Source organism: Haliotis rufescens, unplaced genomic scaffold (genome assembly GCF_023055435.1).
Source record: "Haliotis rufescens isolate VD_foot unplaced genomic scaffold, xgHalRufe1.0.p SCAF_24, whole genome shotgun sequence".
Taxonomy (NCBI): domain Eukaryota; kingdom Metazoa; phylum Mollusca; class Gastropoda; order Lepetellida; family Haliotidae; genus Haliotis; species Haliotis rufescens.
The window spans coordinates 8,381,138-8,397,983 of record NW_025963935.1 but is presented as its reverse complement, the minus strand read 5'-3'; the positions used below and the strand labels follow the sequence as shown (position 1 = coordinate 8,397,983).

General features: G+C 40.5%; 1 protein-coding gene across 2 annotated transcripts in view; it reads left to right on the top strand.

The window, feature by feature from the left end:
* LOC125383584 (ankyrin repeat domain-containing protein 1-like) overlaps positions 1 to 14,779 on the top strand; it is a 153,365-nt gene extending 138,586 nt beyond the window's left edge. The window contains exons 2-5 of one of the 2 annotated variants that reach the window (XM_048402146.1): positions 4,232 to 4,304; positions 12,890 to 12,967; positions 13,443 to 13,508; positions 14,048 to 14,779. In XM_048402146.1, the coding sequence (XP_048258103.1) occupies positions 4,232 to 4,304; positions 12,890 to 12,967; positions 13,443 to 13,508; positions 14,048 to 14,646 (816 nt within the window). In that variant the 3' untranslated portion in view covers positions 14,647 to 14,779. The remainder of the gene's footprint in view (positions 1 to 4,231; positions 4,305 to 12,889; positions 12,968 to 13,442; positions 13,509 to 14,047) is intronic. The other variant, XM_048402145.1, reaches the window with a different exon arrangement.
* The last annotated feature ends 2,067 nt before the right edge of the window (positions 14,780 to 16,846 follow it).

Sequence of the window (16,846 nt, the reverse complement as noted above, 5' to 3'; positions counted from 1 at the left end):
GCGTATTACGATGGAGCCATGACTCACACCGACAGGAATGTTTTTAGTAGCAATGCATATGGTGTTGATGTAATGAAGCAAAGAAATTGTCGACTGTTTGGGAAACAGGTTTGGAAAGCAGCAGCTTGCCTGGCTAAATTCCAAGTACTCTCAGGTTTGGTGTCAGTTCACAAGCCCCCAGACATTCAACAGGCTATTTAGCCGAGCCATTACATGCCTTAAGATCATGCCGTTTTACCTTTCATTTGAAACCATGGAAAAATAGAGTTAGCCGTCTATATGGCATTAACACTGTAAATATACCCCCCCCCCAAAAAAAAAAAACCGCACAGGTGAACTATAAATGTTAAATTTAGTTAATGTAAATTGAAACAATGAAATAATTGTTTTCCACCGCAAATCACCCATGTTTTAGGTCCCCAATCGTAACCAATCACCAAAACACCTCACCAGATGAAACATTAACCCTAACCCTAACGTCAACATAGGGTTTACAGGGCATATCAATATATGGTTTACTGGGCATGTCAACATAGGGTTTACAGGGCATATCAATATAGGGTTTACTGGGCATGTCGACATAGGGTTTACTGGGCATATCAAACTAGGGTTTACTGAGCATATCAACAAAGGATTTACTTGGCATGTCAACATAGGGTTTACTGGGCATGTCAACATGTGTTTGTTTTTTTGTTCATATCGATATTGGATTTACTGGGCATGTCGACATAGGGTTTACTGGGCATGTAAACATAGGATTTACAGGGCATGTAAGCATAGGGTTTACAGGGCATGTCAACATAGGGTTTACTGGGCATGTCAACATAGTATTTACTGGGCATGTCAACATAGGGCTTACTGGGCATGTCGACACAGGGTTTACTGGTCATCTCAACATAGGGTTGATTGGCATGTCAACATAGGGTTTACTGGGCATTTCAACATGGTATTTGCTGGGCATGTCGACATAGGGTTTACTGGGCATGTCGACGTAGTATTTGCTGGGCATGTCGACATAGTATTTGCTGGGCATGCCAACATAGGGTTTACTGGGCATATCAACATAGTATTTACTGGGCATGTCAACATAGGGTTTACTGGGCATGTCAACATGTGTTTGTTTTTTTTGTTCATATCGATATTGGATTTACTGGGCATGTCGACATAGGGTTTACTGGGCACGTAAACATAGGATTTACAGGGCATGTAAGCATAGGGTTTACAGGGCATGTAAACATAGGGTTTACTTGGCATGTCAACATAGGGTTTACTGGGCATGTCAACATAGTATTTACTGGGCATGTCAACATAGGGTTTACTGGGCATGTCGACACAGGGTTTACTGGGCATGTCAACATAGGGCTTACTTGGCATGCCAACATAGGGTTTACTGGGCATTTCAACATGGTATTTACTTGGCATGTCAACACAGGGTTTACTGGGCATGTCAACATGTGTTTTTTGTTGTTGTTCATATCGATATTGGATTTACTGGGCATGTCAACACAGGGTTTACTGGGCATGTCAACATAGGGTTTACTGGACATCTCAACATAGGGTTTAATGGACATCTCAACATAGGTTTGATTAGCATGTCAACATAGGGTTTACTGGGCATGTCAACACAGGGTTTACTGGACATCTCAACATAGGGTTTAATGGACATCTCAACATAGGGTTGATTGGCATGTCAACACAGGGTTTACTGGGCATGTCAACATAGGGTTTACTGGACATCTCAACATAGGGTTCACTGGACATCTCAACATAGGGTTGATTGGCATGTCAACATAGGGTTTACTGGGCATGTCAACACAGGGTTTACTGGACATCTCAACATAGGGTTTACTTGACGTCTCAACATAGGGTTTACTGGACATCTCAACACAGGGTTTACTGGGCATCTCAACACAGGGTTTACTGGACATGTCAACACAGGGTTTACTGGACATCTCAACATAGGGTTTACTTGACGTCTCAACATAGGGTTTACTGGACATCTCAACATAGGGTTTACTGGGCATGGCAACACAGGGTTTACTGGACATCTCAACACAGGGTTTACTGGGCATCTCAACACAGGGTTTACTGGACATCTCAACACAGGGTTTACTGGGCATCTCAACACAGGGTTTACTGGGCATGTCAACATAGGGTTTACTGGGCATGTCAACAAAGGGTTTACTGGACATCTCAACATAGGGTTGATTGGCATGTCAACATAGGGTTTACTGGGCATGTCAACATAGGGTTTACTGGACATCTCAACATAGCATTTACTGGGCATGTCAACATAGGGTTTACTGGGCATGTCGACATAGGGTTTACTGGACATCTCAACATAGGGTTGATTGGCTTACAAACAATTTGTTCCCTGTCTGCGCCGGCCAAATCATTCAATAAAATAATCGAGAGTGTTTCAACATAACCACTGTTTAGTGTCGATGCCAGATTAGAACAATTAGTTAAACCAGAAATGTATACGCAAAAGTACTCAGTGTCAAGCCAGCACATAACAAAGAAATGTGCCATTCACAATTTCTACAGGAAACATTACTTGGCTTACAAATCTATAAAATACTGCCAAATAATTAGAATGACAATACACTATATGGTGGTAGTACACAATTCAATGGCAGTACAAAAATATCAAATTAATAGCAATGGTAATAGCAATAAAGTCAGAGATAATAAAGATTCCAGATTGTACTTGTACCCCAGAGAATCAACGTACAGTAACTTCCACATCACTGCTTACATTATCTAGTAATACATTCCTGACAACGGTTTATCACTAAAACACAATGTCATGAATTTCCACTGAATCCTTACATAAACAATGTAATCCATTACAACATTGCCATGTTACAAAACCAATTAGAGACCTGGCATCACCGTTAGCAATGGCTATTTTAACACTATATGAATTGAAAGCATGGATCTATAAGGTGAATAATCCTGTATATACACAAACTGTCAGATAAACAGTGATGTATATACTCAAACTATCAGTTTATACTCCTGTATATACTCAAGCTGTCAGGTAAATACTCCTGTATATACTCAACCTGTCACGTAAATAGTCCTGTATATACTCAAACTGTCAGGTAAATACTCCTGTATATACTCAATCTGTCAGGTAAATACTCCTGTATATATTCAACCTGTCACGTAAATAGTCCTGTATATTAACAAATTGTCAGGTAAAGACTCCTGTATATACTCAACCCGTCACGTAAATAGTCCTGTATATACTCAAACTGTCAGATAAATAGTCCTGTATATTCACAAACTGTCAGGTAAAGACTCCTGTATATACTCAACCTGTCACGTAAATAGTCCTGAGTATACTCAAAATCAGGTAAATACTCCTGTATATTCACAAACTGTCAGGAAAATACCCCTGTATATACTCAACCTGTCACGTAAATAGTCCTGTATATACTCAAACTGTCAGGTAAATACTCCTGTATATTCACAAACTGTCAGGTAAATAATCCTGTATATACACAAACTGTCAGGTAAAGACTCCTGTATATACTCAATCTGTCAGATAAATAGTCCTGTATATTCACAAACTGTCAGGTAAAGACTCCTGTATATACTCAACCTGTCACGTATATAGTCCTGTATATACTCAAAATCAGGTAAATACTCCTGTATATTCACAAAATGTCAGGTAAATACTCCTGTATATACACAAACTGTCAGGTAAAGACTCCTGTATATACTCAATCTGTCAGGTAAATACTCCTGTATATTCAAAAACTGTCAGGAAAATACTCCTGTATATACTCAAACTGTCAGGAAAATACTCCAGTATATTCTTGTACTCAACCTAAAACTCAGGTTGCTTTTTTTTTTTTATCTTTTAAAACTTCGAATTTTGCAAACGTTGTGACTAACTTTCGCTTGCCATGGTGACCACGCCCAATGACATAATGGACCGTTGTCCCAGTTTTGCGGGGGTGGTCTGGTAGCCTAGTGGTTTAAGCGTTCGCTCGTCACGCCGAAGAACCGGGTTCTATTCCTGACATGAGTACAATGTGTGAAGCCCATTTGTGATGTCCCCCGCCGTGATATTGCTGGAATATTGCAAAAAGCAGCGTAAAACCTCACTCACTCCCAGGTTTGCTCATTTCGTTCTAATATTTGTGTTTTTAGCATGATTAGTTTATGAGTGTGTTGATCAAATGATCCACCAGACTAAATTTAAATTTCATCATTACAGATACAGGAACTCGAGGAACGTGATGCGCTGCGTGAGAAACACATCCAAGACTTGACGGAACAAAAACAAAAAGGTTGGATTTCTATAACCTGTTGGGAACATTGAAAACTGTCTTTATCATGAGCATGTGATGATACCAGGTGTTTGCGAAAAGGGGAGTCAAATGCGGGAATTTCGTCGGACATCATTTTTGTCACTGACGCGTCAAATTTTGATATGTCCTCCATATATTTACCATAAAGCTTTTGAAAGCTTCACTGAGGCCTTGAGTGTTGTAACCTTGATTAAACAACGACTGAGCAAGAGTCAGATGATGGTCTTTGAAATCTTGGCAAAAAGAGCGTGCTTGATTGTACCTCAAAAGTGGTGAAATATAAACACCAAAGGCTGGAGTTGATGGAATGCAGACTTGATACACCAGCCATGTGTTTCTAATGGCAGCGGGAAGCGTCATTAATGCGTCTAACACTGTACAGTAGACATGATACACCAGCCCTGTGTTTCTAATGGCAGCGGGAAGCGTCTTTAATGCGTCTAACACTGTACAGTAGACATGATACACCAGCCATGTGTTTCTAATGGCAGCGGGAAGCGTCATTAATGCGTCTAACACTGTACAGTAGACATGATACACCAGCCCTGTGTTTCTAATGGCAGCGGGAAGCGTCATTAATGCGTCTAACACTGTACAGTAGACATGATACACCAGCCATGTGTTTCTAATGGCAGCGGGAAGCGTCATTAATGCGTCTAACACTGTACAGTAGACATGATACACCAGCCCTGTGTTTCTAATGGCAGCGGGAAGCGTCATTAATGCGTCTAACACTGTACAGTAGACATGATACACCAGCCCTGTATTTCTAATATCAGCGAGAAGCGTCATTAATGCTTCTAACACTGTGCAGTAGACATGATACATCAGCCCTGTGTTTCTAATGGCAGCGAGAAGCGTCATTAATGCTTCTAACACTGTACAGTAGACATAATACACCAGCCCTGTGTTTCTAATGGCAGCGAGAAGCGTCATTAATGCGTCTAACACTGTACAGTAGACATGATACACCAGCCCTGTGTTTCTAATGTCATTCACATATTTTTTACCGCTATTTTGCCCTCTATACAAACTGGAATCTGTTTCGGCGGATAATCTAGATTGGTTATTTTCTTGCATTGAAAATTTATATATTTGAAGCCACGATTCTAGTTTCATCACTTGGTCTTTCCTCGTTCAGCTCGATCGTTCGTTCGTGTAAATGTTGAAAAACACAAAGTAAAAGCATGATCTATAGTATACATTGACAGGTGGTTCCTTGGAATGGCCGTTGTCCCGTGGATAATCATGATAAAGACACAATAGTTTTGTTTTCGTGCTAAATAGGCAAGGCCTAGTTGCATGGAATGTTGGCTGCCTTTTACATTTGGCGTTGATTTGGTTGGCCAGTAATATAGACATTTGTCTACATCTTTAAAAGGGACCGAATATTGAAGCATAAATGAAAATATTATCAATTGATTATTAATCTGACCTTAGTGTGATGAAGGTGCCTGACATATATGTGAAAGGCATCTGTGTATGACACGCGAAGCTAGTGAGTGAGTTGGTATGGTTTCAGCACTATTCTAGCAATATCATGGCGGGACGCGCGAAGTAACACGAATCTGTGACAAGACGTGGACGGAAATTGAACAGCATGACTATACATATTGAAACAATGCCATCTTTCTGAGTTCCTTTTTAAAACAGCTCGTCGTCCTGATTGAATTGCCAGAGGGTTTTCTAAAGCTCTGTAGATATAGCTAAGTATTCTGATAATTGGTATATAGCATGTATAGCGACCGTGTCGTCATGCATACCAACACCTGTATAGCTGGCTTACCTACGAAGAGACAAAGCAGAATATTACTGACTCTTTTAAGAAAGTCCAGTTGAGTAACATAAAGTCCCGTAAAAATAGTTATCTTATTTATACAAAGGGACAGACAGACAGACAGACAGACAAGAAAAAAATCTTTTTCATTTCGGACAGACGGACAGACGGACAGACTGACAGACAGACAGACAGACAGAGGGGGAAACAGACACGAAATAATCATTTCCGTCTCCGGCAACTTTTCAAATTGATGAGTAGGCACGGTTAACCAAGTCGTTTTCGGCGGCGGAATTCGCAGTGCAGAGTTGCGTCCCCTAGGCGTGCCAGAACACTATAATCGTGGGTTCGAATCCCAGCACCATGCCACACCGTCGTATAACCGAAATAATGTTAAAAGTTACGCGAAATAGTAGTCCTTCAGGATAACCTTTTTGACGATTCTTTATCGATAAATTAAAGATTATATTTCCTAGTAATGTTTGGATGATGTTTATATGCTTACTACATCAAACTTCCTATAACCAACGACCCACAGATTTAGCTCCCTCTGTACGGACTTCAGCATGTATGTTGTGACTGAGTAAAATGCCTGGGCGCATTCATCTACAATCAAATTTCATGTTCAGTAAATATTTTGAAAATAAGCAATAAGAAATAAAACAGCGACGAAAGGACACTTCATCACTATGTCAGAAATGTTTAACAAATTCAACATTCAAAATGGTGGCTACCGTCGCGATATCTTCGATGCTGTGTTTGCTTGTGATAAGGTTGAGTAACTGGTCAGTAGTTCTGGTAATTTTCCGATCAAAACACAAACATGAGTTCATGGTCTGATGTTTTTTAACGAAATATGTTCCCGTGGTAAAGTGAGAAGTGCAGGCTTACAGTCAACAGATCGAGTCATTACAGTCAATAGATCGAGTCGTTAAGTCAATAGATCGAGTCGTTACAGTCAATAGATCGAGTCGTTACAGTCAATAGATCGAGTCGTTACAGTCAATAGACCGAGTCGTTACAGGCAATAGATCGAGTCGTTACAGTCAATAGATCGAGTCATTACAGTCAATAGATCGAATCGTTACAGTCAATTGATCGAGTCATTACAGTCAATAGATCGAGTCGTTACAGTCAATAGATCGAGTCATTACAGTTGTCAACGTGCATGTTGACGGGGAATTAGCTCTTGGGGGAATAAAGGACAAAATCGACATCACTGTCCCGGAACGCTTTATGCACAACATGTAAACAATAAACAACAATTGCACAATGAGCGGAATACCTGCTCTGACAACACAAACACAGCAATGAGCGGACTTTCCAGCTCAGGCGTACAAGAGGTGTGTGGAGCTCCAGCTCACCTCAGGGCGTTTCCTACGAGCAGCATATCCTGCTCGAGGTCGTCCCTATGCCAGCACTCGGAATACCAAGCCTGACTACCACCGTAGTAACTGTGTAATGGTAGCACATATATAGTAATGAACAACAATGGACAGACAAAGAGACAACGACGTTGCTTTGGACATTGGACATATGGGCGTGATTAACAAACACAGTTCATGGGATGATCAATTAGGGCAATAAATGCCATACTATAAAAAGCAGTAGTTAAAGGGAAGTGATATGGTAGTCCAGGCTGACTGACAGTCAAAATACAATGAAATGTTGGTGAGGATTAACAACGGGGATTAGCGCCTAAAACGTAATGACAATTAAGTTATGGAGACATGGCTACAGGGTAATTTGCCCTTGAAGTCAAATGTACTGCAGACAATGGTAGTCATAAATCAGTCGCTTTGACACAGTCAATAGATCGAGTCATTACAGTCAATTGATCGAGTCATTACAGTCAATAGATCGAGTAATTACATCAATAGATCGAGTCGTTACAGTCAATAGATCGAATCGTTACAGTCAAAAGATCGAATCGTTACAGTCAATAGATCGAGTCGAACCTTGCTCACTCCAGTTGCCCATTCGATGACGAGCCTGTCCTGTCCTGTTAATGGTGTAGTCATTGATGGACTGAAGCTAAGTAAAGTTGATGTGAGTATAAAACCTTGCGTTTACACTCATAAAATGCTAGTATGAGTGTGTGCTGGCACATGAATGTCTAGGAAGGTACTTAGGATCAATGGTCGTCGGACCCCCCTTCCCTCCAGGACTTAGCGAGGCTCTCTCTTTAACTGAGAAACAGGGAAACGTAGACGTGGTGATTGTGCACGTCACACCTTTCCAATTGTCTTTTTTTGGTACAATAAAGGTTTTCACTGCAGTGGCCGTATTTCCGCCATTCTGATTCTGTTTTAGAATTAACATTTTTAACCGAATCACTAAGGTCATCAGATTTCTCTATTGCCGAAAAAAGATTTCTGAACAGTAGCTGACGACGAAACGAGTCACGAGACAGCCACGAGATTTTCCCGCACTGGATTTTGCAAGGAGCGGTATGTTTGATAGTGAACGACGACGCAACATTTCACCCACGGCACTGAAGCTATACGTAATTGCCAAATGCGTGGACGTATCCGTGGCAATATGGCCACCAGTTGTATGTGAGCGACGGGGATAGCGGAATACAATGTGCGTGTTTACTGGTATGGTAAAAGCCGATGGCGCTGTTGAGAATGTTTCTTTTTAATATCTCACACGTCTATCTGGAAAAAAAAATAGGTAATGGAACTTGCATCTACGCATACCCCAAAACGTTAAAAGATGGTACTTGTTGTTACCTTGCCTGTTGTTAAATTATCTTAAAACGTCATTTAATCACACTTTTGAGTTTTAGTTAAGAAATAAAGTTTGCGCTTGTGTAATAAACTATAATGTTGCCCTGAACTATTATAGCTAAAGCACGAGGACGCTTGCTTTGCTTTGACATTATAATAGTTCAGAGCAAAACTATACTTTATTACACTACACATGCGGTCAGAGCAAACATTATAACTTTTCTAAGATTGCGAATTTAAAAATACTCAATCTTTTTCTTGGAGATGGGTTTAAAATCGAATCTGTATCAACATGCCGTAAATGGAAAAACCTCGAACAGGCTAACTGACGGGCTGGTCCACTTGATTGCCTGTATACCCCTTAAGCTGATAGACATATTTACGTTTAAAATATAATACAACATGACTAAAATGTTTAGTTTATTATAATAGGTCCCATTTTCTTATCCGTTCAGTGTGTGTATATTTAAAAAAAAACATGCAGCAAAACAAAGGATTTTTGAAATTTATTTTTTCATATTAAATTACTTAAATTTAATCACGTGAACATTCCACAAATGTATTGTGGGGCCGAGCTTACATGTAAACATAGCCGAAATTCCGTGTCGCTGGTTATTGTGAGTTAAGGTGTTTTCTGTTGTACAAGTTGCAGCAACTTAAGCCATGAAATAGTGTGTTTGAGGGGCTTGCGCTACATGTTACGGTACCCGACGGGGATCGACGGCCTGGGGTGAGATATGTCGTCGCCGTGAGACGACCATGGCGGGTGAAGAGCAACAGTGGCCGGTTTGTTTGACTGCTGTCTATTGTTCAATGCCGTACGCTGAGCAACAGCACGGTGCACATGTGATTTGGAAACTTTTCTAGGATTACTCATTCCTTTGTCCTGATTGTGATTGTATGTTGTTTAACGCCACACTCAGTAATATTCAAGCTATATGACGGCGGTCTGTAAATAATTGAAACTGGACCAGACACTCCAGTAATTAATATCATGTACATCGATCTACACAATTGGGATCGATGACATGCATCAACCAAGTAAATGAGCCTGACCACCCGATCCCGTTGGTCGCTTCTTACGACAAGCATAGTCGCCTTTTACAGCAAGCAGGGGTTGCTGAAGACCCATTCTACCCCGGATCTACACGGGTTTATTGATTTATTGACTGCAAGCCTGCACTTCTTACCACAGGAACATATTTTTAAACTGGTTGAGCCCGATGTGCCTGTCCCTTATTCTACTCCAAATCTTCACGCGGGCACAATGCTTTGTCGTAGGTTAAGTATAATCGGTGCCATTGATCTTTTAGCGAAGCATCTTAGAATAAAATATAGACATATTTTACGCATGATGATGAGGTACATTTCTTTAACCAATGAAGTAGGCTTAAGTTTTTACCTCAGCATGCAATCTGAAACGCAATAAGGTAAGACTGTAGTAAGACTTGTATCACTCCACACTGTATTATTTAACAGTGATTGGCACTAGCAGCCGAGCGCCAAACCAAACCATGCTCCTAATCAGACACGTCACAGTGACGTCATAGCTCGCCCCAAGGCGTTTCTTGACTGGCAGTGAGATGTGTCACTCGTGTTAGGACGTAAACGGTGGGTAAGTTTTCAGTTTGTACTTCAGAATGTTTTTAGGAAATTAAATGAAACAGACATTGTAAATATTGTAAGATTGATGTACAATAGAATACATTTTGAAGGAATCAGGTGCTTCACACAATGTTTACACCCAGACGTTTGTTTAGCCTGTCACCAGGGATAAACAAACGTCTGGATGTACACATTCATACCTCGTTTCTACTGAAAAGCTTTTTTAATACGTATATTGCAAAATATATGGTTGTAAGTTTCATCCCCTGAACTAATAACACTTATTACAACTGAGACTGAAGACTAGATCGATATGAGATTTTTTCTAAATCTGTTCAGTCAAGTGTCGGCTATTCTTTTTCGCTCATATTTTTTAAAACGTTGTTCTACATCATAAAATGGCAGAAATCTACTGAAATACATCCCCACTACAGACCAGGGCCAAATGTGTCAGCCTTATTATTTTTACACTCAGCTTTGTTCTTCTAATCCGGAATATCTTATGTGGAACAAATGTATTTTTGCAGGGCACTAACATTGTTTTTTGAAGGATGGCAAGGAAATGTAGACTACATAAGGGCAAAATCTCATTATTTTATGACTAAGTTAGAACAGACGTTAAATGCGAAAACAATTTGGCGCATGTCACACGGGCAATCGGCATTTCAATCTTATCACTAAATAGGACCAGGTGTATATTCCCTTCTTCACACAACCAAACACCGTACCAAACATCTTGTCGTACCGGCTACAGTTTCTGCCACAGATAGTAAGCTGATCTGTGATGGGTGTACTGCCGCCATCGCTCGGAATGCTGAATTATGACAGGGCTGCAAAGAGTTTTCCTGACACTGAATTACCACTGTGTTGTACACGCGCTTAGTCAAGTAGACCTGTTGCTCTTTTACATTCATTGTATATCATCATGAAAATGTCATCACTGAAATAGTTATCTGTAGCATGTCGTATATCGACGTTTGTAATACTCTATAGCAAGAGACGAGGTAAAATGCAGCAGTTTCTGTATCTAGTAAAGAGTGTTTGTATGGGAGAGGGGGGGGACTAAAACATCGAGCAAAGTCACTTAGAACAACAAATAATTTACGATAGGTCGCAGCACTCTACATTTAGTAGCCTGTTATCATCAATTGACAAAGGCAGTATGCAGACAGAGAAGCCATCAAGACAGTTGTCGATTTGACGATATAAAAATTGTGTGAACTGTCCATTGTCCTCAGACGTTGAAATGGACGAGAAATATATGTTCCTCCAGAATTACACTGGTGGACGTCATATCCTGGTCAAAATATATATACCGATGTACATTGATTCTCAGTGACAACAAACACCTGAGAATAATTCAAATACACAGGAATAACATAGAAGGCAATGACAATTAGAAAACAGTGTTCAGCATTTCACCTGTATGTACTAGATCTATCCAGTTTTGTTATTCATAGTATTGATCATCAAATACAGTTCTAGATATCATGCAACAACGAAATAACGGACCAACTTGCGGGCGTCAATGCATTGTCATTACAAATCTTCCTACAATCAAGGAAGTCAGACTAAAATACTAATCATTCCATAATTGGGAATAAAGAGTAGGTAGCTGATGTAATACCCTCATCGAATGTTCCAATATAATAAATGCACATATTCTGTGTTTCAGTTTATTTGAGACCCGGTCTCTTCTGTGTACAGCAATATAAACTAACATGTTTAGTCCTAAGTCCTTATAATGGGAACATATAAAACCCTTAAAATAGCATATGTTTACGAGCCTAGTCATTATGATATCTGAACTATTGGGATGTTTGGCAAGGACTATAGGACGAGTGCCAATTTCTATCGCTGGTGTGGTATTGTTCATTTATGATGGATGTTGTATTACATTCAGTTCCTGCAACATTTCAAGCAAGGGAAAACCCGGGATCGATTCCCCCACATGGGTACAATGTGTGAAGACCATGTCTTGTGTTCCCCGCCCAGATATTGCTGGAATATTGCCAAGAGCGTGTAAAACCCAACTCACACAACCCAACCGAACAGCATATTTTGTGTTTCAGCAAGTCAACAATTGGCAGCAGCACCGTAAGTTTCAATCCAACAAGCGTGTACAGGCGCGGCTCAGATATACATCAATCTCAATGTGTGTGTTGTATATTTATCGTTTGAGTGATTTGTTAGTCGCTAGACTACCTTATAGTTATACCTCTACGAAGATAAATGGTTTTCAAATTGTATTCATCAGTCAAAAATTTAAATACATAAACTTTGTCGAAGATCTTGTATGTCTAATGCTTATGTGGTCTGTATTGTTTTCTGAACAGCATGTTCTGTGTTTCAGCCTCGAGCGACCCGAGTCGGACCGCAAGGACACCAACTACTATTTGACCACTTTTTAAATGGTATTGTGCATTCATATAGCATATTTTGTGTTTCAGCCACCAGTGCCCCCAGTCGGAACAGGAGCCACAGAGAAAGGGCTGAACAGATAACAGTGACAAGGTCTGATCTACATGGTAGGTAGGAGAACCCAGCAGGTGGTAGATAGTGTCACTGTCCAACTGTACGAGATGAGGTCACATCAACATGTATCAAATATAAGCCAGAAAGTTCACTCCACAAACCTTCATGTGAACAGTCTCTACAATAACAAGCTGATAAATGTAATCTTTTATTATCCTATTAATTTGAAACAAGTCAACAATTTATTGACAGTGCCGCTATAAGGCTCAATCCAACAAGCGTGAACAGACGCGCGGCTCAGATGAACAGCAATCTCAGTGTTTGTGTTGTATATTAAGATAGTCGTTTGAGTGATTTGTTAGTTTCTAAACTACCTTATATGTTTACCTCTACTAAGATAAATTGAAAGATGAATTCTATTCATCAGTCAACATATCAAATGCATAAAATTTGTAGAATGGCCTTATTTTGTATGGATAATGCTTATGTGCTTTGTATAGTTTTCTGAACAGCATGTTCTGTTTTCAGCCTCGAGTGATTCGAGTCGGACTGAGAGGACACCAGTGACGACCACAAAAAAACCTGCTACACAGGGTAGGTTGGAGAACCCAGCAGGCAGAAAGCTCACACTTTAATCCCTCCAACAATGAACAAGCTTGGGCATAGACCCGTGTTGGATCTGACTTCGTAGTTGTCAGTTGTGTAGATTGGTGCTCATGTTATCAATCACTGGACTGTCTGTATCAGACCCCGCCATCTTATTGCTGGACTACTGCTGAGTGCGGCATAAAACAAAAACAAACAGGCTGACATAAACCAATGTCATGTCTTAATATCCTCACATTTCCAAACAGCAACTGTACTGACAGTATTATCTTATAAAGCTCACTTCATCAACTCTCCAGCCATACACAGAATAATGTTACAACTACTGGATGTATCAGAAATATTTTAAACATTGAATACATAATCCTTGATTTCATGAACCAGCTGCCGCCCTTCCCCTTGATCGTTGTATTGTCAACCATGTTGAAAGTTTTTGATGTCGTTTCCTGTCACCATTTTGAGACGTGAGCACAGTAGATGTATGACGATGATGTCTGGATGTGTACAGAGTTTACTTTGTGTTACAGCGACTCCATCACCAGCAGACTGCGACGTCCTCATGGACGCCAGCAGAAGGGGGAACCTGGAGGAGATGAAGCGGCTCCTGACTCTGAATGTCGACGTCAACTGTAGGGACAGTAATAGCAGGACACCGGTGATGTGGGCAGCAGGGTTTGGACACGGAGAAGTGGTGGAGCTCCTGGTGAGGAAAGGAGCCGATGTGTCACTGGTGGACGAGGGCGGTAGCAGCATTCTTCACTTCGCCTGTTATGCAGGAGACATGGAGATGGTTAAGTTTGTGCTGTCACTGAACGTCTTCGACATCGAAAGTAGAGGAGCGTTGAGCAGGACACCGGTGATGTATGCAGCAAGGTGGGGACACAGAGACGTGTTGGAGCTCCTGGTGAGTATAGGAGCCGATGTGTCACTGGTGGACGATGACGGTGACAACATCCTTCACCTCGTCGGTTGGGGAGGAGACATCGAGACGGCAAAGTTTGTGCTGTCACTGAACGTTGTGGACATCGACGCCAGGAACAACGACGGGCGGACAGCGGCGGACGTGGCGAGATCCGGGAGACGTCGGCAAATTGCGGATCTGCTGGAGTCCCGCGGCGCTCAGTGACGTCAGTGCCGTGTTTGTGTAGACGGTGAAGAAGACCTGGCAGTGACGTGGTGTGCCGTTCACGTCATCGTGTGTCTTTATTTACGTGAAACTGTTTGTTGTTTTAGGGGATGAATAAAACTTGTAAAAGCTTTTTCAGACATGTTCTCATTTGTTGTGTTCGGATCAGGTAAGAAAATTGTTAACTTGATTGTTAAGATGATGTGTGATTGGTATGTCAGCACCGCACCTCGCGATATGTCCATGCATGTCGTTATATATGTCTGTGTTAATTTAACGTCCTAAGTTTGTACTTAATCGTCAATCAGACAACAGACTGTTTGTTTACATCTTGCTACAATTTAACATTTGAAACCTCACGCTGCGCGTACGGTTCCAAATTTAATTGAGCGCGGTTTAATCTACAGGTAACCTAGCTCTACATTAAAAACACAGTTTGTTTATTCCCATTCTACCATGACTAAATAAACAAAACCAGTGTTTTGAGTGGGTTATCGATCTGAATTACGGAATCACCGAACAAAATATGGCGCTGTATATACTCAAGCAGTTTGTTTACACCGTATAATACTTCACTCGAACATATGACAGGCATTGAATGCACATAAGCACGGCAACATGGTAAGCTAACATGAGGTGGGCGTCCCTAAAGAAAAACAAAGAAAGCTTTGCAAGGCGTTCGCTCTACATCTCGCGTCAGCATTATGACGTCATGTCGCTCAATGTGAAATGTGTGAAATGTAAACAAAGCAAAATACAGATTTTACACAGTGTAGCATTTTCTCCTATTTTGAGCTATCCTTTCGTCTATTTGTTGCTTACATTGGCTCAACATTTTCAGAATACACATGAGTAGGCAATCGTAGGAAGAATTAGGGAATTAAAAAAAACACAAAGCAATGGTTTGGTGAACTGAACAAAAATGGTCTTCGTTTCCGTCCTCTGTCACGCACATCGACAGCGAAATTTTGACGTCAGTTTTCGACATTTACTGCAGGCTATTTTAAGTAGTGAATGTATAGCATTATACATAAGCATATACATCCATTTCATATATATTTATGTTGTTCAGATATTTGGCAGAATTCGTTCTCTCACAGCTACTATATAAAAAAGAAATCGTCGCACAGTACTTCTGTTGGTGTACGATACAAAGCGGCGAAATTTGTTGTTTTTCAACGGAGAATAAATTCTTGGACAACACTTCCGGGCGGACGTTCTACCATTGGATCACGGTGGCTGTCCATGACGCAAAGTATACAATAACTCGTAATTGTTCAGAGGTTTCAAATGAAAATAACATATATCTTATATTACCGATTCTTGTGTGGTTGTAATGCTTTAATCTCTACATTTAACCCTTGTCCGTGTGCTCTTGTTCTATTCAGCAAACAGTTCAACATATCAGATAACACTGACACAGCCTAGCTTTAGCAGGATTCTCCGTGACTAACACTTAGTCGATTCAAAAGAACCTTTCCTCTTCTGGTGTTTTCATATGTGGAATCAAGGAAACTGGACTAGACAAGGTTTAGTTGATACAGACCTGCCTAGGCTTTTATTGAAGATATATATAAACATTGTCCGTTGGATTTTATTTTGAAGATACATATTTGTATCTACCTCAATTTTATTTCGGGGACTAAATGTGTGTCTTCTGACACTGGAACTGCCAAATAAGAATATCACATTATTGTCCATTGTCCGAAGTCAATTCATCGTTGATGCCGTGCCATTCTATCGCCCATTTATTATAGTCAATTTGACTGGAATGTACATTACTCCCAGACAGGATAGGGAAGTGCCAAGTTTCAAATGTTTCGATGTCAGCAATATCCCAGTGATATGACAGCGGTATCTACATTATTTCAGTGACGTGTACATGATCACGCACCTACTGATATCCAATACAATCGTTCTATTCTATCGGGAAATTAATTGAATCAGCGGTGACATGTGATAATAATTTGCCATCTATATCTTTCTTGGTTGGTCTATCAATATTTTATCTCACAAAGGTGGGAACAGTGTCCCGCATACATACAGGCTACACACATATATATCTCACAAAGGTAAGAACAGTGTCCCGCATACACAGAGGCTACAAAAATATATCTCACAGAGGTGGAAACAGTGTCCCGCATACATACAGGCTACACACATAGATCTCACAGAGGTAAGAACAGTGTCCCGCATACAT